This window comes from Centrocercus urophasianus, unplaced genomic scaffold (assembly GCF_019232065.1).
Source record: "Centrocercus urophasianus isolate 14NV4802_14NV808 unplaced genomic scaffold, USGS_Curo_1.0 seq_30, whole genome shotgun sequence".
NCBI classification, from domain to species: Eukaryota; Metazoa; Chordata; class Aves; order Galliformes; family Phasianidae; genus Centrocercus; species Centrocercus urophasianus.
In genome coordinates, this window is record NW_024884867.1 from 6,429,526 (window position 1) to 6,453,526 (window position 24,001).

Sequence of the window (24,001 nt, forward strand, 5' to 3'; positions counted from 1 at the left end):
TGCAGGACAATCCTTGCTAAAAGAGAAAACTACGTGCGTGTGTGTGTCTGGTTCTAGGCAGACTGCGTGTGCAGGAGATCCCCGATGGTTGTTGGGCAACTTAATGACAGTCTTTGCTACAGGATCAGAAACCCACTTCTCTTAACTGGTCTCTTGTGGTCAACTCACTGAAAAAAAGGATTTGGGGAAGAGAAGCACATGACTGATTAATCAAGAGCTCTGCGTAATGCAGCGCTGCAAAGATTTTCTGATGTTTACTAAATCTCATGGATTTAGTAAGCTTTGTCAAGGAGCAGACAATTAATCAGTAATTTGCCTGCACAACTCCTTCAGATCAAGTTGCCTGGCTTATTCCTTCCATACAGGCTAACAGAAGTTGAGATGTCATGACCTAACTGCAGGTAGGGAGGGTAGTCAAGTAGGACCCTGGTCCCATCCTGAATTCTGGTAAAATCTTCTGGGACAGTTAGTTTAGCAAATTAATTGTTTCTTTTCTTTTAAGAATTGTTTTACTGATGTTGAGTTTATAACTTTTTAGTTCTGCTAAGCTTTTTTCTTTTTGCATTGTGGGAGGATAAAGAGAGGATGCCCAAATGTGACTACTGCTATTGTGGCACCTTGCCACGTCCTCCCAGGCTGATTTCTGCCGGAAACAGATACTTGGCTTATGTGAGCTATTGCTCTGCTCTGGTGTGGTGGCACTGGTGTGAATGCCTAGGTCTAAGAGCTTCTTGAGATGCCTAGAGATACCACCTGCAGCTCTTTAGAAGGGTCTTCTTGGAAGCTTGGGGGTGAGTGGCATGCTCAGTGCTGTGCCTTGAAACGTGTAACACGTTTGTTTCAAAGGCAACTTAAAGATGAGAGCGTACAGGAGTTGTGCTGTACACATCGTGGCCAGACCTGTGCCTGCGCTGCAGGATGTGGCCATTGTCTTCCTTTTGTGTGCCAAGCACTTCGTAAGCAAACCTTGCTAAAGCAAATCAGATGCAAGTTTTAGCCAGAACTGACTGCTTAGTCAGGATTTTTAGCAATTGCAGGCAAAGCCTGCTTTACCCTTGATTTTCAACGTACGCAGTCTTTTCTGCTGTAATTTTTTAGGGTGAAAATTACGATCTGTAATCCAAGATATTTATACCAGACTAACTGACTTTGAAATGAAGTAGTTCCCTCAAAAAAAAAAAAAAAAAAAAAATCTCTGATGAAGGAATAACTACAGCTCTGTAAGAAGTTTTAAATGTGTGTAATTATTCCATTGTGGGGAAACTAATCACTGGATTTAATAGTTTCTCAGCAGTGCTATTTCCAACTGCTGAACGCCATTGTGAAATATGTAGTAGGAGTTTCAGTTAGGCAAACACAGGGGATCAGTTGAATTTCCCTTCAGGTTCTCAGATGACTCAAGCTGTTAGACATATCTCACTTGAGAAGCAGTACTTGAAAATTCATTACAATGTACTGTCAGCTGCCAATTTGCAAAGTGTTTGAGCCACAGCGAATTTTTTTATCCGGTGTGTGTCTGCATTGAATCCAGCTGCTATATGAATAGCTGCTTTATAGTTACGGCTGCTGTAATAGCATGTTTGTCAAAGTGAAAATGGTGCCCATCCTGAAAGGTGTTTTTGTTTCACAGCCTTATCTTCTAAGCCCTTTTTAGTGCAAGAATGAGATTGGAATTGCAGTTCCTGCCTTTAAAGGCTTCTTGAGCGCTATTAATACAGTGCAAGTCTGATAAAGAGTTTGAGGAATGTCTGTGATGAGTCGAATAACCCTTTTGTCTTTAAGAAATAAAATTGTAGCCACTACCTGCTATCTGTCTTTACTGGCCTGTGAAAGTCGTGAGGCTGCGATTGCTGCACCGTAGCACCCTGACAGTGGGATCCGGTAGAAGGACAAAGCAAGCCTTAGATGCAAATAATTTTTGTTTTCCGAGACAAACTGACTGAAAGCTCTAGGGATTCCTTAATGTGTTGTGCTTTTAAGAAACCAGTGTTTACTTGTTTTTCAAAACAACTGACAATCTCTAGAGTCATGAGCCACTCTGAGCAAAAGAAGTCAACTGACAAGTTACTGAACTGGTTTGCCAGAAGGTGATCAGCCATAATGAAGATTAATCTCCTTTTTTCTGCTGAGACTTAATTATGATTGCTTAGATTACATGAGGACCTTAACTGTGATGAGCTTAACTGGAAACAGAACAAAGCTGACCTAACAGCATCAAGGGATGAAATCACTCATCTTAGAATGACTGCACAGATGAAAGATAGCGTGGGCACAGGTCACTCGAGAGCGTTCCTAGGGCAGGGAGCCATGAAAGAATGTGGAGCTGTGTAATGAGAAGGGAGCAAGTGATGCCAGAGCTCCAGAGCGTGAGGTTCCTATCTGCACCCAGTGCGTTCTCTGCATAGGAAGCGCTTTGATCTTGGTTACTAACAATAATGTTTTGAAGATTTGTTGCTGAGGTTTAAAAGAGATATATATCCCTCTGTTTAATGCTAGCGGTCTCTCCCAGTGTGCACTGTCCAAATTATTGCTGAAATTCAGAATGTGACTCGGAGCCAGCAGTAAGGATTTGAGCCTTTTTAAAAGTTATTACTTTAGTTGTTATTATCTTTTTTTTAATCCCTTTGTAGCTAATCTAGTTAAAATGGAGTAAATCTCTGGATTTACTGGTAGAGCTGGAAAAAACTCGCTAGTCATGTGGCCAGGAGAGATGCCTCCTTGTGACCATTATACTAAAGAGCTCTTTGTTTCAGGCTCATGTACAGTCAGGAATGGTTCCTTCTCACCCAACTGCCCATGCTCCAATGATGCTAATGACGACACAGCCACCTGGTGGTCCCCAAGCCGCCATCGCTCAAAGTGCACTACAGCCCATTCCAGTCTCGACAACAACACATTTCCCCTATATGACGCACCCTTCAGGTGAGGAGTGTGTGCCCGGGAGACCTGCACCGTAACTGAGCCAGGTCACAGTAGCGAGGAGAACTGTTACGAACCAGATTTGGGGAAAAGAATAACAAAAAAAAAAAAAAAAAAACCATCAGAAAACAAATGGAAGATGTCCTTTCTAGATGGCGGGCTGCTGATGGCAAACTGTTTGTGCATTTAGCGTTTGTACGTTGCCAGCCCAAATACAAGCCTAGCTAAGCATGCCAGATTTAGCTAATGTAGCAAAGACCTTGTTTCTGTGTAGCTGAAGTACAGAAGTGGATAACTGTGCAGACACTGACACGGTGGGGCTGTGTTCTTCCAGGTATTGCCGTGGTTTTGCTGTGGGGAATGGACTGTCTGCGTAGCCTGCTCATAATGATCCGGGGGGTTGTTAAATTTAAAGCGATCGGTCCCAAGGACAGGAGTGACAGTGTTGCCTGGGGGTAGTGCTGTTAGACTTCTACTGACCGAAGTAAAGTGACAATTGAAGTCTATTCTTTAATTCAGAGTAATATTCTGCAGCTTTACTTTTGGGGAAAAGTAGGTGCTATATGACTTCTTTCCACTTTAAAGTTACTTAGATGTCTATCGTTATTTGTTTCCAAACAGCCTCTGATGTTATGTCTTGGGGAATGTGTGAGCAGAACAAGCTGCTTTGTGAGGGTTTAGGGAGGAGAGAAACATCCAAAGGACATCTCGATATGCAGGGTATTGTTTTGTTCTTTAAAAGGAAAAGGAAAAGAAAAAGAAAGTTGAGCTCAGTAGTTGTCCTGTGACCACTTTACTAGCAAACTGTTGTGTGGCTTGCCAATCTATTATTTACATTTGAACTTTTTTTTTACAGTACAAGCCCACCACCAACAGCAGTTGTAAGGCTCATCTGGAATAACTGAAAGGCTGGATACCTTTTGTAGGCCAAATACCCTCCTTCTACTGCTTCTGCCAACTGGAAGCACAGAAAACTAGAATTTCATTTTATTTTGTTTAAAAAAAAAAAAAAATTGATTTCTTGTAACATCCACTAGGAATGCTAACAGTTCATCTTGCAGTGGGAGAGATTCGGACTGAGTAGAGGCATTTAGGAACTTGTGGGCTATTCCATAATTCCATGCACTGTATCTGAGTCCTGCAAGTGCCCCAACTCTGCTTGCTGAAAACTGGAAGTTATTTATTTTTTAATGACCCTTCAAAGTTATGAACTCATCAGCTAGCAAAAGAAGTAACAAGAGTGATTCTTGCTGCTATTATCACTAAAAATCAAGACTTGGAGATCCCTTTTACTTCTAACTAAACTTGAAACAGGTTCAGTGAAAAAAAAAAAAAATTCTAATCGTCAAACTGATGAATTATTATTTATAAATCACGTTTGATGAGATGATCACTATCGTGAGACAGTGATGTAACTTTTAAGTTAAGAAAACTTTTACTTTGTAGATAATATAAAATAAAAACTAAAAAAAAAATTAAAAAATAAAAAAAGTTTTAAAAACTGACCTACGTATTGTTTGTGTTTTGCTTTACCAGTATCTCTCTTTAATATCTTCTCCAGCTTCAGACCTATGGAACTCCATCAGGTGTATGTGACTTGCAGGGCCACTGCAGATACAAGTCGGAGGGTTCAGAACAGAAGTGTGAGTGCAGGTTTTAAAAGAATTTCCTCTGTTCGGGTCCGTTCCCTAACGCCTCAGCCTCGTGCTGCTCTGTTGCTGTGCAGAAGATGTCACAAATGCATGAAATTAATGTAAGTAAATGCAGGTGGGCAGCAGGGGGCATGCGACCATCAAAAGTCACGATGGAGATTTGCTCCTGCTGGCAGGGAGCTTCCATTTCTGAGGGAGGGTTTGTGAGTTTGAGCAGCTCCTGGTCTGCTCATATAGCAGCACCATAGAGAATGAGGTGAAATACTAAAAGTGAGAAACGAGTTCTAAAAACAGTTTATTAAGAGCAGGTTTTTTTTATATTATGGTAAAATTGCATTATTCAAGAATAAGTTACTTGTACAGTACATACAGAAACAATATATAGAAAACCTACTATACAAGAAGAACTCTTCTGTGCAGGTGAAAAGTAGAACTTCCAAATCACTAAACTCATCCAACAGAACCTGTTGGCTTTAGTCACCCTAGAGGCTGGGTGGGAGGGCGTGCAGTGGCTGCTGGTGCAGGCTGTGCCCTGGTGAGAGCCAGCAAGCTCACCTTGAAGTTTGGAATACTGTGTTCAGACACTTGGAGGCTTTATATGCTTGGTCGTGTGACAGCAGTGTTGTGTGGTCCAGAGATGAAGGAACAAAAAGCCCCTCCCTGGCTCCTTCCCAGCACGCCGGTGCTGTTCCAGCTCACAGGGATTCCCTCTGCTTTGGCTCCACCTGGACCTGGAGCTCTTCCCCAAGGCTTTGCTATGGGATAGTTGTGCTTCAGCACCAGGTGGTGGTAGCAGTGTTGGGAACCTGCCTAGGGTGCATTGTGGCAGGGAGGGATGAGATAACTAAAAATGTTAATTATTGCTTTGTGTCAGGCACTGTCAGAACCAGGTCTCTGCAGTCCTAGCTGGAGAGTAAAGGCACTGCTCCTTCCCTTAGCATCCTTTTTGCCAAAAGCAGTGTCCTGGGAGTGCCTTTCCTACCCTGTAATAGAGTATCTTCAGCACTGCATTAACCTTGCAGGGGGGCATGGTCTGATGAACTCAATGTACATTTATCTAACCAAACCCAGTGGTTTCCCTTTGAACTATGCCAAATCCCGTGCAGTAGAAGGGCAGGCTAGGAACACTGTGTGTGTGGCTGCAATCCCTTTTCCCATCCCTTTGCTGCCTCTGTAGGGGAGCTGGAGTGAGACCCTCTCATCCTTTGGGGAAAAAATCATTCAGATCTGGCTGCCTAGGGCACTTGCAGCACGTGCAAGTGTTCCATGGGCTTGCAGAGCTTTGCTGTGCGGCTTCTCCCCAAACACAACAATCTGGGACCATGCACCAAGGAGGCATTGGCCTTTAAAGCCCCAAATTCAGGCTGCATTGTTCCTGATTTGCTGCTTTCTGGTGCAGGGGGACCATGCTGCTGCCTGCAGCCTTGGTGCAGCTCTGGGAAGGAAGAGAGCACAGGGGCTGCTCTGTTCCCCTGCAGCCTCCCTGTGTTTGGCATTCCAGGAGGTGACAATGTGCATCATTTTCTCTGAAATGCTCCAGTTTGGAGTCTGGCTGCGATGGGGCAGGTACTGGGGGTGCTGGTAACAGGAGTTGGGCAGAAAAGGCTTTGCATGCTTCGGATGCATAAAGTGGAGAATGGGAGCAGGAGACGGAAGGCACAAAACTCCATGTGAGTTTTCAGGGGGATGCAGCCACTTTCTCCTGTGCTTATGCATGGCGGTCACTGATCACAGCAGAGCTGTGCAGTTGGCTGTGGGCTGTGCAGGGCCAATGGTGCACACAGTGCATTCTCAGGCCCTTGCAAAAGCTTTGAGGCTCTGTATTGTTGGCTTTCAAATGAAATCCTAAATTAATGCTCTTGAAGGCTCTATTTTTAATAGGGGGGGGGAAGAAAAGATTCTCTTTAATTTGTGTTTGAGAGTAATGTTGCATTAGGAACCCTTGGGATTGAGCTGTCAGCATCCCTGTGCATTGCAGGGGAGTGGGACCAGGTGCTATTTGGGGGTCCCTTCCAACTCAATTTATTCTGTGATCACATAAATGGGAGCTGAGCGCTGCCAATGTGCCCTGAATGTGGCAACGGCCCCAGCTCCCTCCTTTCTCCTGATAGAGCAGCTGATCCTCTCTCTAGGCACCAGCAGGTAAATGGGGCTCCATGCTTTGAGCGGACACTTGGAGGCAGGTTAAAGTGCTGTTGTATGGGTATTACAGCTGCAGAAACACTAAACCTTCCTCTTCCTCTCATAAGGCACGTTGGGTGTGCGGGCTCAGAGTAGCTTTGTGCTCCCTCTGCCCATTATTGCATAGCGTGGAACACTGCCATCCCCTTACGTGTTGTTTAGCAGGGAGGAAAAAAAGAGCTGAGCAGGGTGCACAGCCAAAGTACAAAACCATGGGGAAACTGAGTTTTGTGCTGGAAATGCCCCCATTGGTGGAGGATGCTTTGCTGTCAGTCTCCGCAGTAGCTCTCAGCAGTGGCACTGTTAGGGATGGAGCTGTTAGTGTTCACGTCTCGGTTAGCATCACGGTGTGGGCAGCGCTGCTGCAGGATTGGCTGCAAGAGGCAAGTTGGGGAAAAAAAGGAAGGAGAAAAGCCAGTTTTTGCCTTGTCTGTAGAGATAAAACAAATCCTTGGCGAGCAGTAGCGTGGCACAGCCCCATCCCGGCTCGCAGGCAGCGCTTGGCCAAGAATTGTGAATCCATTTTTCATTCATTTGCTCCAATGGTGCAGATGCACCACACACCCTCGGCTCCTCCTGGAAGGGGCAGGAGAGCACAGGGCGGTGCGGTGTCCCCATGGTGGTTGTGTAAACAGTAATGAGAAAGCTTTGATAATACAAAAAAAATATATATATATATTTTTTTTAAATGGCCCTTTAACAGGCCCAGGAGAGGGAGCACACCCATACTGGAGTGAACAATGACCCCCTTCCTTGCAAAATTAAAAAATAACAATCCCTAACCAGAAGGAAGGAAATACATTCTTTTTCCTCTGTGCCACCCGGAGGGATCTCCGGGACTTCTCCACCAAAAGTGCATCCCTGTGCCCATCACAGTGGTGTGTATTGGTTGTCCACAGCACGCACACGGCCCCGGCCCGGGGCTTCCACTTCGTAGTCCGAATCACGGGGCCGTGCGCCATGGGGTGCCCCGTTGGGGTGTGAGCCCTGCGCCAACTCAGCCACCGGTGGCACCAGGTGGAAAATGGGCTCTGGAGGGGATTCGGAGGGGGTCAGGCTGAATTCCGGGCTCCAGAAGGGCAGTGGGACAGGGAGCGCAGGGCTGGAGCCAGGAGCTGCGGGCAGAGGGAGAGAGCAGATGCTTGAGGTGGTTCTGTCCCAGCGCGCTGCTGCTAGCACTGGAGTGCATCCCACAGAGATTGAAGGTAGATTCTGCTTGCCCAAAGTGGGATAGCCAGGAGCTCAGGTGTCAGCTTCTGGGACACCATCCCGATGCTTCTGCTTCCCCTAAATGGGCACAGCTGCACCAACTGCCTCAGTCTGTCTTTTAGGGCTAGGACCCTCCCTTTGGGCAAAAACCCTCCCTTAGGGCCAGGATCCTCATCCCTGTCCCCCAGGACTCCCAAAGTCCAGAATGTTCATCCCCGGACTGCTGCCCTTTACCTGGTGGCTGGGGGAGGACGACAACATAGCTGGAGAGCCGGACATCGCAGGTGGCCCCACACTCCAGTGGGATGGGATACCTGTGGAAGTGGTGCAGCATCTCTGTGATGGAGGAGAAACGCAGGTGCTGGACACGGCACTGGCCCCGCTCTGTCAGCGACAGCCGCAGGTGCTGCAGGGAGGAGCACAGACCTGTTAGCCTTCCACCAGCTCCCTTGGTGGAGGAGATGACGGGAGACACGGGGATATTTGGGATGGATGGGGAAGGGAATAAACGGCCTTAGCATCATGTGATGCATCTCCAGCCCTGTTCACTGCAGGATTTTTCCCTCCCCCAAGAATTGAGGATGGGGACACCAGCCCTCTGCAAGCACTGGGACAAAGAGAGCATCAGCTGGGGTGGGGGGTGAGGTTCTTGCAGGGGTAACATTTGCCACCCAGCTCAACTCAATCCAGCCCAACCTATCCCAACCCAATGTATCCCATCCCATCTCCCACCTGTACCTTCGCTCTGCCCTGGAAGTTGAAGGTGAGCACATACTCGCCGCGGCGCGTCTCGCTCTGCCGCACCAGGAAGACACCGTGACCCTCCAGCCCCCCCAGCTGCACCAGCTGCGCTGCCTTCACACGGGAGATGGGCCCATGGAACCAGGGGCAGGATGACAGGAATTGCTCCATCTTCGGTCCCGCTGTCTCCGCCGGCCCCCCTGACATTGCGCCTGCCCAGACACAGGGACACCAGCAAGGGTGAGTGCCCCAGGGAAGCGAGGACCCTGCCCAGCCCCACTCATCATCCTCATCCCTTCCCCTGTATCTGTGTCCTCCTTGCACCATTGGGGGCTGGATTAACTTCAGCCAGTCCCAGCGAGGTATGGGAACCCTCCTAGGGATGGTGTCCTCAACACCTCTGCTTTGTTCTCGGTGTCCCCAGGTGCTCACCTTGGTTTGGGGAGTCAGAGCTGGTGGCAGGGCTGGTGGCTGTGGGATCAGGGTGCCGGCCTGACAGGAGCTCAGGGTCACCCACATCCAACCTGCGAGGATGGGAGGAGATGGGATGAGTGCTGGGCACAGCATTTGAGGACGTGCAGACTCAGGGGCCTGGCAAGTTCTTACCCCCTGCATGCACACTGCCGGATCTCGGCCATCCAGGAGCTGAGTTGCTGCTCGTCCCCCGCCTCAAACAGCACATCAGTAGCATTGGTGACCTGGGGACGCCACAGAGGGACATTAGAGGGAGATGTGCATCCCCATCGTACCCTCACCCACATGTAGGGACTGCTCAAAGCACAGCACCCCCACCCTACAAGCTGCATCCCCCCAGCATAAACAGCCCTCCAAAGAGGAAGTGAAATTTGGCACAGGAGCATTGGGCAGCCACGTGCATCCCAAAAAGGCTCTAAAAGGCCTCGGGCCATACCTTGAGGACAAAGGTGTGCAGGTTGTCAGGCATCTCGAGGCGCGTGCACCTCCGCACCTCCTGGATGGCCGAGCAGGCAGCGCGCAGCTTTGGCTTGGAGCCCTGCAGAAAGCAAGTGGCACAGCTCAGCAGGGTCATAGGGTGAGGAAATAGCCCTCTCTGGAGGGAAATAGTCCTCTGGCAAGGAAATACCTCATGTGGCAGGGACACATCCCACATGGATGCTGCCCTGAGTTTGGCACGAGCTGTGCTGGGTAATGCACCTTAAGAAGGAACCCATCTCTGTGGTGCCATAATGCAGAGGAAAGGAGGGAGGAGGCATTTCCCAGTGTGTGCCAGGGAAATTGTGCACACTGAGAATGAAATCAGAGCCTGGCTGGTGAGAATACATTCATGGGACCCCTCAGGCACTGCCCTGGTGCCGTGCTGAGAGCTGCCCACTGCTGCCTGCCCGCTTTCACTCTGACCCAGGCACATGACAAAATGCTGAGCATGCACTTCCAACAACTCTAATAATACCCTGGCAGCAGCTTTCGGTTCCTCTGCTGCTGAGCTGCTGGGGCTGCGGTATGGGGCACCCACTCCGGGCTCTGGCAGTGCCTGGATGCTGCCAACCCCATGCCAGTGTGTGCGGGCACGCTGCCATGAGACCCATCCCTCTGTGCAGTGCTGAGCTGCCTCCAGGCTGCACTTTGCCATGCAGCAGGGACAGGAATGTGACTTAGCTCCGTGCTCACTGCTGCAAAGCCATTCCCATCAGTGCACACCTGCTCCTTCCAGCGCTGGAAGTCCCGCTACATTCGGTTGTGCTTTTTTTTTTTATTTTTTATTTTTTTGCCTTCCCTTCCCCCCCACCTCAATCTCGCTCTCAACCAAGGACTCGGTGTACTCTGGGGCCGGAAGTGCAGCGTGAGAGGGAGCAGCCCTTATCAGCTCTGCGCTGTGCTGAAAGAAAGTTCTTAGAAGTCGGCTGCGGCTCTGCGCCCTGCCAAGAGCCACCGCAATCAGTGTCGGAGCTGCACCACGTCCCCATGGCTTTGTCCTCCCAGGGACAGCAGAGTCTGCAGCACAATGCCCAGCACGAGGAGGGGACGCTGCAGTGCCCATCCCATTGGGTTGGCACATCCCCAGGCTCACAGTGTCAACGCGGCGCAGGCGTTATCGGCACACATAGCCCGGTCACCACGCTGTTCGCTCCTTCTTGGAGGGGAAATTCCAGGAAAAGGAATTTCGGCGAAGCCTTGTGCTCAGCTCTGCACGCAGAGCTTGAGGGAGAAAGAAATGATGCTGCCAAGAGATACGATGCCCCAGCACCACGCTGGCTTCGGAGAAGTGCCTACCGCAGGCACCGCGCTGCACCTGACCGCGAGATGCCCCATGCGATGGCGGCCCTACCAAGAAGTGCCTTTCTTGGTAACCAGAAGTGCACACTCAACACTCTGCATGCTCACAGGCTTTGTATGGGCAGAGATGCCACAGCCTCCTGGAGCCCAGGGAGTTTGGGATGAGATGGGAGCATAGAATGGAGTCATGGAATCATGAGGATGGGATGGAATGGAATCATAGAATAGCATTATAGAATGTAAGCTCAGTAAGAACGGGATGGGATGGGATGGGATGAGCACTGCAAATGCTGCTGTTCTCACTCTGCTAAATTCACCCCACTGCTTCCCATAGGATCTGGAGGGTGGAAGGGGAATCCCAGTGCCTATGTGAGCACCCGACAATGTCTTGGGGTGCCAGCTCCATGGGGACCGGAGGACCATGCCAGGTCCCAGCACCATTAAAATGAGTGCTTGAGTGCAACGTCCTTCTACCTGTGGTCTGCCAAACCCCAACCATTTCCTAAAGTATAAAAATACTGTGTGAATTGAGACGGGTCACACTTCAAGCCCCACTACCATGTTGGGGATGTTGTGTAAAGTGGCAGGGAGTGACAGCTCTGGTGTGGCAGTGACAACAGTGGCCCAGCAATGATGGCAGCAGCACAGCTGTGATAGTGATGGCATGTAGATAACAGCGGTAGCACAGCAAAGATGGCAGTGACATAGTGATGGCATGGCCACAGCAGCAGTGTCAAAGGTGACAGTGGTGATGGCGATGGCATGGTAATGGTCATGGTAGCACGGCAATGAGAGCAGTGGCACAGCAATGATGGTGGTGGCACAGTGATGACACAGCAATGACAGCAGTGGCACAGCTCCAGCAGCAGGGCCAAGGCCATGAAGAGCAAAAGCAAATCCTTTGAGCGCAGCCAATCCATGTGCTGGGGATTTCCCCATGCTGGCTCTTTCGCTTCCACCTTGAGCCATGCCATGGTGTATGGGTGAGATCTGTCCCTTCTGGTAAGCCATGGCTCAGCTGTTCCATTACACAGGGGACAAACCTCAACCAGTGGTAGAGTGACACAGCTCAGCCCTGCTGGGGTTCCCACAGAGAAGGGACAGACAGATGCAGGGACAGACGGGGCACTGAGATTTGCAGCAGAGCGGGTGCTGCACTATGCCAGCCCCAAACCACATCCTGCACCCGTGGCCCTGGGGGAGTTTTCTGAAGTTTCCCAGGGGGACGGTGGCACGCAGTCATGGGGGGGTTAGGTTCCCTTTGTTCCCACACAGAGCAGCAACCTGGGGACGTTGTGGGCTCAGGGCATTTGTCACACTCATCTCTGAGGGTCTGCACCAGAGGTAATCCCAGCAGATATCTTGGGAGCAGGTGCCAAGGCTTATCCTATCACACATCCTTTGGTTCTAAGGCACTGTCAACCCCAGTGCTGGCCATCCAGCAGCTGATCCCAATGCCCTATAGGGTTGGCAGTGTAGCTGATCCCAGCGCTCATCCTTGGACAATCCCAATGCTCATCCTTGGCCGCTCACATCACAGCGGGTCTTGAGGGCACTGAACCCATGCGGGCAGCCCCGTGATGGCTCTGGGGGATTTCTGAGCTTTTCCATTCATCCTTGCCATTTCCCAGCAGCCTTTCTTCCACTGACCACAGCTTCTCCCTGCCTCTGCTTGGCCCTGACCCACAGCCCCTCCTCTCTTCCTTTAATTCTCCCGCAGCCTCTTCCTCCTCTGCCCTGTTTCCTCCTCCACACTCAGAGAAGGGATTTCCCACACAGGCACTGCGTCCCTCACCCCATTTTGGTGCTGTGTCCCACTCCCCATGTGCTTATGGCAGCCATGGCTGGGAGAGCCATGTGGCACGTAGGGGCCATTCACTCTGAACCCAACTGACAGCAGCACTGAACACCTTCATGGCTTCTCTGCTCTGGGCATGGGCTGTAAATACAAGGGCTTTCCTGCCTGTTGGACAGAGAAACGTGAGCACTGCTGTGGTGGGGGGAACTCAAGACCCTCTCCCTCCCCCCCCATCACCTCCTGCTTGCCATCACCCCTTCCAATCCCACTGCCAACCCCAAATTCCCCACTTGGACAACACCAGACGGGAAAACAAATCTCCAAAGCCTGTGGTGGGGATGGAGATGTCCCTGAGGGGAGCGGGTTGGGTGGCTACAAGGGGCTCTGTTGTGCCAGTCCCAGGCACAGCCACAGGGCACAAAGCACCCTCTGTTCCAGTCTCTGGTGGCTCTGCACTGGTGCAAAGTGCTTTGGGGGAGAGCAGCCCCCAGCTCCCAGATCAGCTATTTCTAATGGAGAAATAATTGGGGTGCTGGGAGTGCCCCCCAAAAAGGCATCGATGCTGCTCAGCCCCATGAGGAGGGATGCAGGGGGCTGGAAACCCACGTGCTCTCAGGGCTGACTGCCCCTCTTTGTGCATTGATGAAAAGGCCCATAAATAAGGCAGAGGCTGCTTCGCAGGCAGGGCATGAATGAGGAAACGTCCCTCTGAAAGCCCCGTGCGCTGCACGCGCCAGCACGGCTGAATGTCTCCCATTCAGCCCCAGCACTGCAGTTCGGGGGGAATCGGGGATGGGAGCGAGGGGGGACGCTCAGCTTCAGCCAAACGCAATGCGCTGTGTTGGCCAAATCCACAGCCACGGTAGCACTGCTGGACCCCGACCCGCTGGTGCTGGGCTCCCCAAAATGCTCACAGCTGAGCGCATCCCTTCCACCAGCGATGAAAAATGGGCATGCAGAGCAGTCGCCCTCTGACCTGGCTCCATTCATCCCGAGCAAAGCAGCATTTTGGAAAAGCAGAGCTATAAACAGGAGAGCTTCACGCAGCCAGTGCTTGCCAGCCGCTTGGAGTTTTATTTTCAGACAAACTCGCTTCCAGCGTGGGCTGTTTTAATAATTTCCTGGCATAAATAAAAGAGCTTGGAAAGTAAACAAGGTGGAGAGGGAGCGGGCGGGAACCACTGGGGCTGAGTCACCCCAAGGGCTGCAGAACCCCGTGCCTGTGGGGGTGTTCACTCCTCCTTTGCTCCTATGGGTGATGTGCAGGAGCAGAGTTGGGTTTGGCACCACGTGGGATGCGAATGTCAAGAATGGAGAGCACAACTGAACTTGGCGTAGGTCAGTCCCAAAACGGGTTGACCTGTCCACCGTGCTGAGCTCTGCTTAATCATTAGCATCATCACTACTAAAACACCATTTCTGTGATGCTGGAGCAATGGGGACCAGCGTGGAGCAGAGTGTCCCTCTCAGCCCCAGGGCTTCTCCAGCCCTGCACAGATCTCATAAATATTTACCTTCGAAAGAAGCAGCACTCAGCCCCGACACAACCACATCCTGGACCAATAACAAAAAAAAAAAAGAAAAGAAAAGAAAAAAAGGAGCTACAATCACCCAAAAGCACCACCAAGCACTTTACATCAGCAGGTGCTGCACACGCTGGGACCCCCAGATTGCGCACAGGGGAAAGGCAGTGGGTTGGGGCACTTTCCCAGCCCATTTTCTTGAGGTTCTCCACTTCTCTCCGTTTTTCTCACTCCTTGGCACTCATGTGACCCTTTCCTACACAACAGTGTTGCAGCATCCTGCAGGGTAGACGGTGCCATCCCCATGGGCAGAGAGACCACAGCAGTAGGGCAAAACCACTGCCAATCTTCAAGAATTGGGTCAAAAAGAAAAGAACTCTCCGCTCTTCCCTCCAAGCAAACCCTGAGAGCCCCAGGGCAGGGAAAGGGGCAGCTTCGCCCTTCCCATGTGAACCAATCAAGCCCTGGCAGGCTCCATCCCAGCAACACGATTTCCAAAATAAGAAACTCCTCTCTTCAGCAATTAATGCCGGAGCTGTGGTTACGCTGCTAAAAGTGGGTTCATTTATTTATTTCTTTTTTTTTTTTTTTCCTCCCCCCCATGCATGACCAAGGATGGAAAAAGTTGTGGTTGATAAATGACAAATAACCTTTGTCTCATCGCCCTTCCCCGCCGCATGCCCTCACCCTGAAATACGAGAAAAAAAAATAAAAATAAAAAAGGGGGGGGGATAGGGGGAAAGAAAGAAAAAAAAAAATCACCACCGAAATCTCACAGAGCCCAGGCTACACCCAGCTCAGCCTTCGAAGAACGGCAGTGAGGGGACGTGCTGACACCCGCTGTCACCAGGAGGGCTGTGGGTGAGAGGGGATGTGGCGCTGGCCCGGGGCAATGGGAGCTGCGTCACTGCCCTGGGGTTGTTTCATGGCTTTATGGCAATGAGGGAGAAAAGTGTAGCGTGGAATGGGTCCTGAGTGGGACTCAGGGTAGTGATAGAGCGTGAGGTGCTCCCATCCTCTGCTTGGGGTTTGCTGCTCAGTGCCCATCCCTGTTTGCCAGGGGCAAAAAGGTGGGGATGCACGGGGTGGCTGTGGATCAGTGAGTGGTGTCCCAGCCTTGAACCATAATTAGAGCTCACTTAGAAGAGTAAACACGTTTTGGATTTGAAGCCACACTGTGCAACAAGGGATAGGATTTGCTCAAGTCTCTGCCTGGAACAGTGGTGCCAACGCAGCTGCCATGGCCATGCCAATGCTTCTTCCAAAAATGTAGTCACTCTATCCTGTCCCATCCCATCTCATCCCACTGGAAACTGCAACACTGGGATCTTTCCAACCCATCTCATTTTGTGGGGACCATGGCACCAGGACATTCCCATGCCATCCCATGGGATCAGTGACACTGGGCCATTCCCATGGCCATCAATCCCATGGGAACCACGCACCACGACATCCCCCATGGCTTTGGGTCTGGCACAGGAGCCCCAGGCTGAGAGCTGCTGGCTCAGGAGACTGCACTTCTCAGAAATGAGCTTCAGGTGAAAGGAAGGGGAAAAGACACCAAAAAAAAAAAAAAAAAAAAAAAAAAAAAAAAAGAAAAAAAGGAAGTCACAGCAGTCTCACACTGAGCAAAGAAGCAAAGATAAAAATACTGAAAAATACTGAAAACACTGCTCCTCCCGTGGCTGAGGACGTAAGAGCTGTGACAGAGGCACCTCCGTCTGCACCAGAAAGAGCCTTCCCAGCTCATCTCAGAGTACAGTCTTTTACGGGATGTGATGGATTTCATTAAAATGCCATCAAGAAACCAGCACAAATGAAAATCCCATTTCCCTTCCCCTTCCTGTAAGAACATCTGGTCAACATAAACGGCTCGAGACATTTCCGTTGCAAATCCCAATTTTCACGGGGTTTAGGGCTTGGCCATAAAACACGCACGTGGGGCTCAGCAGACGGACAGGGCGGCCCCAAGCCTGGTGAGCTCCATTCCTGCAGAAGGGCAGGGGACAGCCCAGGGCACAAATGCCCTCTGTGCAGCTTCCAGAGCTAGCAGATCCGTGAGGATATACGGTGCGGTAGAGCAGAAAGCCCCAAGTGAGGAGGAATGGCGAGCACAAGAATATGAGACACCAGAGAACCCACACTGGCCTCACGCCCAGGGCCGTGCTCAGAGCATGGCACAGCTCTCCATGCCCTCATCACGTCACCAGTCACAGCCACCCAAGCAGCAGCAGCAAGCAGAACAGCACTTAAAAAGTGGAAAATAAAGCAAGGTTGGCCAGTACCAAGCTCTGTGCTGTGGAACAAAGGTGCTCCGTGTCCCATAAACCCAAAGGGAAGGGCTGAGCCCCAGCCCAGCTCCTGCAGCCCTGTGTAAGCGAAAGCGGCGGCCGCTGCCACACGTGACGCCGAGCTGCGAAAAGCGAAAGCGCAGCGGTGCTGGGGACACCGCAGGGACGCCGGCTCCTCCTGCTCCTCCAAGTCGTGGTGCTTTGCTCCGAAGCATAATTTGCTCAGAGCTAAATAAGTGCAAATTAAAAATATATATATTAATTAAAAAAAAAAAAAAAAAAAAAAAAAAAAGTAAAATCAACCCCCCCACTCGATGAAAAGCCCATCCAGTTCCGGCGGCGTCAGCCCTGCCATGTGCAGGAACTGGCTTTTTAAAGATTAAACACCATGGCTAAACCCTGCTGCCACCCAGATCCAGCACAGCCAGCACTGCTCAGCCCCACAGAAGCACTCACAAAATAAAACTGAGATCTCTGCAGACCCCACAGGGAGGGGATGGAGCTGCTTTTCATTCCCTGTTTCCGTTCGGAATTTCCCTGGGAGCCACAGCACCATGAGGCTCATCCCTACATGAGTCTGGGGTTGGCCAAACTGGTCCCTGGGGATGAGGGATTCCCCCAGCAAGACCACCAGCCACTATCCCAGGACTAACCCTGCATCCATGCACAAGGCAGGTGCTCTGCTTCCAGCTGGGAAAGCGAGGAGAAATGCAAAGAGCATCACAAAGAGCATGGCAATAATTTGTTCTTGCAAACTGCCATTGGCATGGGATCACCGAGTTCCCTTCCATTGCAAAGCCATTCTACAAACTGCTTGCGGTTTGGGCTTCCATCCCCGCCTGACCTGGGGGCCCCTTGAAAGCCATGGCATTCTACAAACCACTCAGAGTTTGTGCTCACACTGCCCTTGACATGGAGACATGGCGTCACTGAGGTCCCTCCCAACCCAAGTCTTTCTATGATTGATTCTATGATCCAAATGGAGCCTGGAGCAGCATTGCTCATCCAAACCCATCACATCACTCCACACAGAAAGTATCTCCTTACCTTGGGTGGATCAAAGAGCTCTAGCACATACTCCTCACCATCGAGCATCCCTGCCCTGCGCAGCACCAGGCGGCAGCGCTGCCAGCGCGTCCCACTGTCCAGTGATGTCTCATCCAGCAGCCCATACCGCAGCGTCCCCTCCTTGCGCACCTCGGGGGGCTGCTCCCGGGACAGCCCCCAGGGCAGGATGCGTTTGCTCAGTCCTGATTTGAGCGCAGCCTCAGCCACTTCACCATCGGCTTCCATGGGGAGAGCATCCGAGGAGCGGCGGCGGAAGAAGCTGCGCCAGCTGCGGCGGAGCTGGCTGAGCGAGAAGGGTCTCCGTGCCGGCCCCGTCAGCTCCTCCGAGCTCCATGATTTGCGCAGTCCTGTGGGGGGCTCGGCTGGGGGCTCAGGGCGAGTGGGCAGCTCTGCTTCGCCTTTGGAAGCCGCCGTGCCCAGGGAAGGGTTTGCATGCTGGCGCTGAGTGTCCCGGTAATCCCGCGCCGGGCCGGCAGGCAGGATGCGGAGCTGACTCATGGCGAAGCCCTCCTTCACCTCATTGCAGAAATATTGCTGGAAAAGGTCGGCGAAGCGCAGCGAGAAGTTCTCGGCAGCCAGCAGGTCATGGTGCGGGTGCTCGGTGGCGAAGCGCAGGTAGTGTCGCGCCAGCTCCTTGGCGGTGCTGATGGCGTGCAGCTCACAGAACTCATGCCAGCCCCGGGGATACGCTGGCGTGCCGGCCGGCAGAGCGTGCCCATTCATTGCCGTGGCTCCAGCGAGGCGGCCGCGCTGCAAGACAGAGCACAGCGGTGCCATCAGGATGGATCCTTCCCCAACACCTCCCCACTTGGCCACCCTCATTGGCACCAAATCCGTTCATCCCCCAGGACGCACTGCATTCAGCTTGGCAAGAAACCACAATGGCTCACAACCCACAGCCCGGCGGAGCACCACGTGTCCCAGATGCCAGCCCCCATAGCCCTGGCTCTCCATGCCTCAGTTTCCCTGCCTGCACAGCGTCTGCGTGGCTTCCTGCCCGCACAGCTGCTGGCGGCTCCCACAGGACGTGCGGCCCGGCTGTATCCGCTTTCATTCTGCCAAGGGCTTAACAGCGCTGATGGGTTTCCCTCCTGGGAACTATTTCAGCTGAGCTGATAAAACTGTCGGGGGAGGGACAGGAGGGGAGGAAACCAAACAAATTGCTGCTGCAATCCAGGGAGGGAGCTGCTTCGTGCAGCAGATTCAGACAGAGCTGCAGCCACGCTGACAGCACCGAGATGAGTGAGGCATCCCCATGTGGACTCAGATGGGGCAGAGGAGCATCTGTCCATCCATCCATCCACAGTGTCCACGCAATGTCCCTGCCACATCCCACAGCACTGCATGGAGCAACACAGCTGCTCCTCTCTCCGTGCTTAAAGCATCCTTTCAACAAATGCAAATCCACTTCCAATGTCAGTTGTGTCCAACTGGACACAACACACAGATAGTTTCAAAGAACCTTAAAACCGACCTGCTCCCCTGTTCAGGGGTACCGTCCATGGCTGCATTTGGACACATGGAGTGCCCCTGGCTCTCCATGCAGATATTACCACCATGTCCATCAATCCGATGGCCCGAGGGACCCTTCTGGGCTCCGATGTGGCCCCATTGATCCCTGCAGCTCCCCACAGCTGGCGTGGCCCCACTGTTCCCCCCATACCTTGTGCTCGCACGCGGCATTTATCGGGGCCGTGCATTCTGCTCAGGCAGGAAACATCCTCCAGCCCGCCCGTATCCTGCCGCACCACGCACCACCGCCCCCCCACAGCTGCTAGAAGGGAAGGAAAAGTGATTGCATTGCTTTGGGGCGGGGAATAATAATAATAATAGTGATAATAAATATATAAAAAAATAAAAGCACAAAGGAAGCGAGCGAGGAGATTTGGAGAGCGGCAGATCAGCTTTGCAGACAGGGCGGCGATAACACTGGGAACGACAGCCTCTATCTCTGCTCACCCGCCGGCCTTCTGAGTACGTGCTGTGCAGTTTCTGGGTGATGGGAGATGTTATCGGCCCCACGGCCCGGCTGAGCCCCACAGCGGGCCCCGCACGCGGCCGTCTATCAGCACCACCAGCCTGCCCATGACTCAGCACCCTATGGCTGCACTCACGCTTCCGCTGGCACCCGGGGATTGCCGGCACACGCAGAGCCTGCGGGGACAGTGCAGCGGAGCATGTGGATGGATTTGGAGCTTTGGAAGAGGTTGGATTTGGGGACGCTGGGATTCATCTGTGGCGCGTGGTGGGAAGGAGCCCGAAATCACAACGTGCGTTTTCCAGCTGGGATGAGGATGGGAATGCAGCCCCAGAGCTTGCGGCATCACCTTTGCCCCCAGAGCGCCGAGATGGAGGAGGAGGGATGTTCCATCTGAATGCAACTGAAACGGATTTTGGCATCGCATTCTGCAGGTCACCACCAAGCCAAAGCAATCACCACAATGGTACATTGCGTCCATTTGCATCCAATGGAGAATCCCACCCACCCCTGGGCACGGCCCTGCTCATTGGGATTTAGGGCTCTTATCTGGAGGCAGTAGAAAAGTGCAGAGCCCGTGCTGCTTCGGAGCTGTTTTGGGGTTGCTTTGGGGTGCAGGGCCAGGAGCAGCCATCTCTTGGAGAATAGAGGGATGAGACAGGATGGAACACAACAGGATGCAACAGGACTGGATGGGATGAGATGGATGGGACCAATCGGCCGCGCTTTGATGCGGGTGGTGACAACAAGCCCCAGCCTGCGCCAGGATCCGGCCCTGCAGCTGCACCGCCTCCAGCACTCCTGGGAGATCTCATTAAAGTGCTCCCACCGACCCTACTGCCCAACCCAGAAAGCGTCACTCCGGCCCCAGGGTTTTGGGAGCAACAGCAGCGATCTGAAAATGAAACCGGCCCCGGCCCCTTGCTGCGAGTCAGCAGTGGAAATGGGATTTGTGCACAGATACAGCTGTAGCCAGAGCAGAGGAAAAGCTGCGCACTTTCAGCTTCTCTTTTAGGATGCTGTTCTCAATTCATCCTACAGGCGATTTTCCGGAGGGGCCGGGGAACGCCCCGCAGCTCCCCGCTTCCCGACTCACACAAACACAGCGTTCCCACAATGCCGCGAGCGGAACATTGTTCCTTCCCAGGATGTCCTCCATGAAAAGAGCTATTCTGAGCCAGGCAGCAGCCGCCGCTCTTGGCACGGCCCTGCAGCCCAGCACAGGGCGATGAACGGCACTTTTCAGTGCTGCTGCATCCAGCTGGGGGGGGCTCAGGGATGGTGGGGGTGGGAAGCTCTGTTGGCATCCCAATGGCGTGGCTCAGTCCCTCTGCAACCTGTTCCTATAGGACCCCATCTCACTGCTATGGGGCCGGGGCGGTAGGAACTGGCAGCTGGATGTGATCCCCAAAGGAGAATGTGACTGTTCACAGCACTGGGCACTGAGATTTGGCGTTTTGCAGCCTGGGGAGGTGGAGAAGGAGAGCAGCACCCTTTGTCACTCTATAGAGACAGATGCATCACCCCATGAGAACAGATGCCTGTTCTGAGCTGGCCCACAACACGATGCACTCTTTGCCCTGGGCACAATCGTGTTAGATAGCCTTGGTGCTGTGCTCATGGCAAATCCAAGCTGTTTTATGGCCTTTCAGCCCATGTGCGGCTGGGCCTCCGCTCCCTCCTGGTCTTTACATCCCATGGCTGCATCCCTGCTGTCCCAGCACCCATGGCACACTGCTGCCATCCCCCTGCTGCAGGCACAGCCCTGCGGGACGACCCCTGCTGTTCCCAGGCTGGTTTTCCTCTCTTGTTCCACTTTCTAAAGATGCATCCATGTGTCCTGCTAATGTGCCCACCAGCGCAACAAAAGTCATCCTACTGAAGGCCGTCTCTGCCCTTCAAACAGTTCTGCAGCACTGCAGCCACCTGTGAGCAAAGCCAACATTGCAGCCCATCAAAGCTGGGGGACAGCCACGGGTTCAGCCCCGCAACCACCACCCGGTGCAGAAGGGATGGGGCTCTCCCCCTGCACCCTGCAGCTGTGGAGCAGGATGGGGCCCTTCCTCCTTTCAGCCGCACACCGCAGCCCTGCCAGCAACTCTTGCACTTTCACTTTGTGCCTCAAGCTGGGATTTGTCTAAACGCCATTGCTTTGCCCCAATCCCTCCCCTGGGGACACTGCATGGCTGGGGGGAGGACACACAGGAGGTCTCAGAGTCCAAAAGCACACAGCCCAGAGCAAAGCATGGCAAAACAAACACGGATCTTCCCAGAGACTGTAAATACGTAATGGCAAAGGAGGGGGAAAAAGTAAAAGAAAAGTACTGGGAGGGGGCTAAGAAGTCCTCCATGCATCAAAATGAGCTGAAAAGAAGTCCAAGGAGCTGAGCCAGCCCTGACCCCGCAGCCCCAAAGCACATGGGACACGGCTGGGTTCCAGCGCAGCGCCGCTTCCTCCAGCTGCTTTCACTACCAAAAGCACAGCAGCCCCAAAAGTCCCAGCAAGCCCAGCACATCTTGAATCCATTTGCAACAGCAATGTCGAAATCGCAGCTCGACAGCTCGCTCCGGTTTCCTTGACAGTAAATCCCAGCGGCGGCCGCACTGCTCCCGGTGCCGGAGCCAATGGGTCAGGGCTCTGTGCGGTGACCCCAACTGGCACAGCGGGGCTGACACAAGGACGTTGGCACAGCACTGCTTGCAGTGCATCAGCCTCGTGTTCAGGGGCCCCGCGTGTGCCAAACCACGCAGCACTGCGAGCCAGCAAAGTGCGTGGGGCAGAGGGAGAGTGGGGTGGGCAGGGGGGCACCCCTAACTGTGGGGCAGCATCACCCCTTTTAGGGTCTTGCACCCTCCCTAAGGGACCATCAGACATGAGCCCTCTGTAAGGGATCACCATCTTTTTGGGGTCCTGATCCTAAAGGATCACACCAACGGTGGATGGAGCACAGTGCCCAGGATAGGAGTGCTAGGACCCCCCAGAAGAGAACAGAGAACACAGAAGAGGGAGTGCCCAGGGGTTAAGGGGTGCTGGGAGCCTCAGTGATAAGAACAGGAGCACCCAGAGGTGCTGGGATACGGAGCACACACTGCAAACAGAAAGAATTCTTCGGGAAAAGTGGACCCGGGATAAGGACGGGGGTACGGGGTGCTCGGGGATCCCCGCTCCGGACTGGGGCACAGGAGAAACGGCCGCCCCGCGTTCTCTCCTCCACTTTCCCTTCGCAGTCGCTTCCCGGAGCCGCCCGCCCCGTCCCGGCCCCGCTCAGCTCCGCGGTTACCTGCACGAGAAAGCGTCCGAGAGCCGCTCGCCCATGGTGACACGGCGCGGCACGGCTCAGGCAGGAAACCGATGCGAAGCGCTCCGCATTTCCGCCGTGCGGAGGAACCGCGGGGCGCGGACCCCGGCCCAGGGGCGTTATGTAAAAGCGGCGCCGCGCGGCGGACCGAGGGCGGAGGCTGCGCGGGGGCGGAGCGGGAGCGGCACCCGCAGCTCCTCCGGGAGCTCCGCCGGGGCCCCGCCGCCCCGCAGCGGCCGTTCCGCGGGTGCGCAGCGCTCCGCGTCCCTCCCCGCATCTGATGGCGCAAACCGCGCTCTTTGGGTGTTTAGGATTCGGGGCGGTTTTGTAGGGGGCGAATGGGGTTCCGCAACACGGGGCCGTTCGGGGGATCTGAGGAGCGGGAGCTCTGCGGCGGTGGCGGTGGGTGGGACGCCGTCCCGGAGCCCGTTTCCCAGCGGTTCCCTCTGCCTTTCGGCCAAGGAAGTCGGCAAACGGCACCGCGAGGCATGCAGGGCTGCAGCCGTCCCCACCGCAGGGACAAATGGCCCTCGTGTCCCTCACCCCAAGGGCTTCAGTGAGTGCACACAGTTGCCAAGCTTGGCCATCCCAGTGCCGCCCCGCTGCTGCCTGGTGCCATCCCAGTGTCAGCCAGGTGTCATCCCAGTCGTATCCTGGTGCCATGCGCAACCCCGGTGCCACCCTGTCCCATTGGAGAGGGACACCGTGGCAGATCTGTGTCCCTGCAGAGACAACAAACTTCCACTGCACCTTTTTTTCCGGGTGAGGAACTACTCTGCGGTCTGTGCCATCCGCCTGTCCCATTGCCTTCCACCTGTGTCACCAGCCGATGCAGGACAAGGTCTTACCTCGAGAGCTGCTTCGCAGTTCCCCCCAGCATAATGGCACTCCTGGCTCTGAGCACAGCCCCGGGCTGCTCTCCTTCCCAGGCAGCCGTCCCAGCTGTGCTTTTCCTGGTGACCTTCAGCTATTTCACCAGCACCCTCTGCATGTTCTCAGCCCCTGCAGCCTGAGATTTCTCTTTTGTTTTGCTTCCTGTACGGATTTTTTTGTACTCCCTGACTACCGATTCAGTGCACCGACTTCTGC

At 53.3% G+C, this 24,001-nt stretch overlaps 2 protein-coding genes across 11 annotated transcripts in view; one reads left to right on the forward strand and one right to left on the reverse strand.

Moving 5' to 3' along the window:
• ATXN2 (ataxin 2) overlaps positions 1-4,424 on the forward strand; it is a 49,723-nt gene extending 45,299 nt beyond the window's left edge. For 6 of the 10 annotated variants that reach the window (XM_042828941.1, XM_042828942.1, XM_042828946.1 and 3 more), the window contains one exon: positions 2,754-4,424. In XM_042828941.1, coding sequence (XP_042684875.1) covers positions 2,754-2,957 — 204 coding nt within the window. In that variant the 3' untranslated portion in view covers positions 2,958-4,424. The remainder of the gene's footprint in view (positions 1-2,753) is intronic. The other 4 variants (XM_042828950.1, XM_042828951.1, XM_042828943.1 and 1 more) reach the window with 1 other exon arrangement.
• A 418-nt stretch (positions 4,425-4,842) lies between these two features.
• SH2B3 (SH2B adaptor protein 3) lies at positions 4,843-23,189 on the reverse strand. Its single transcript, XM_042828952.1, is given in 9 exon segments — positions 4,843-7,867; positions 8,196-8,367; positions 8,700-8,914; positions 9,135-9,226; positions 9,309-9,400; positions 9,613-9,714; positions 17,615-18,385; positions 22,895-22,940; positions 22,942-23,189. Coding segments are annotated over 9 exon segments (1,983 nt in total). The 3' UTR covers positions 4,843-7,622.
• Between the last annotated feature and the right edge of the window lie 812 nt (positions 23,190-24,001).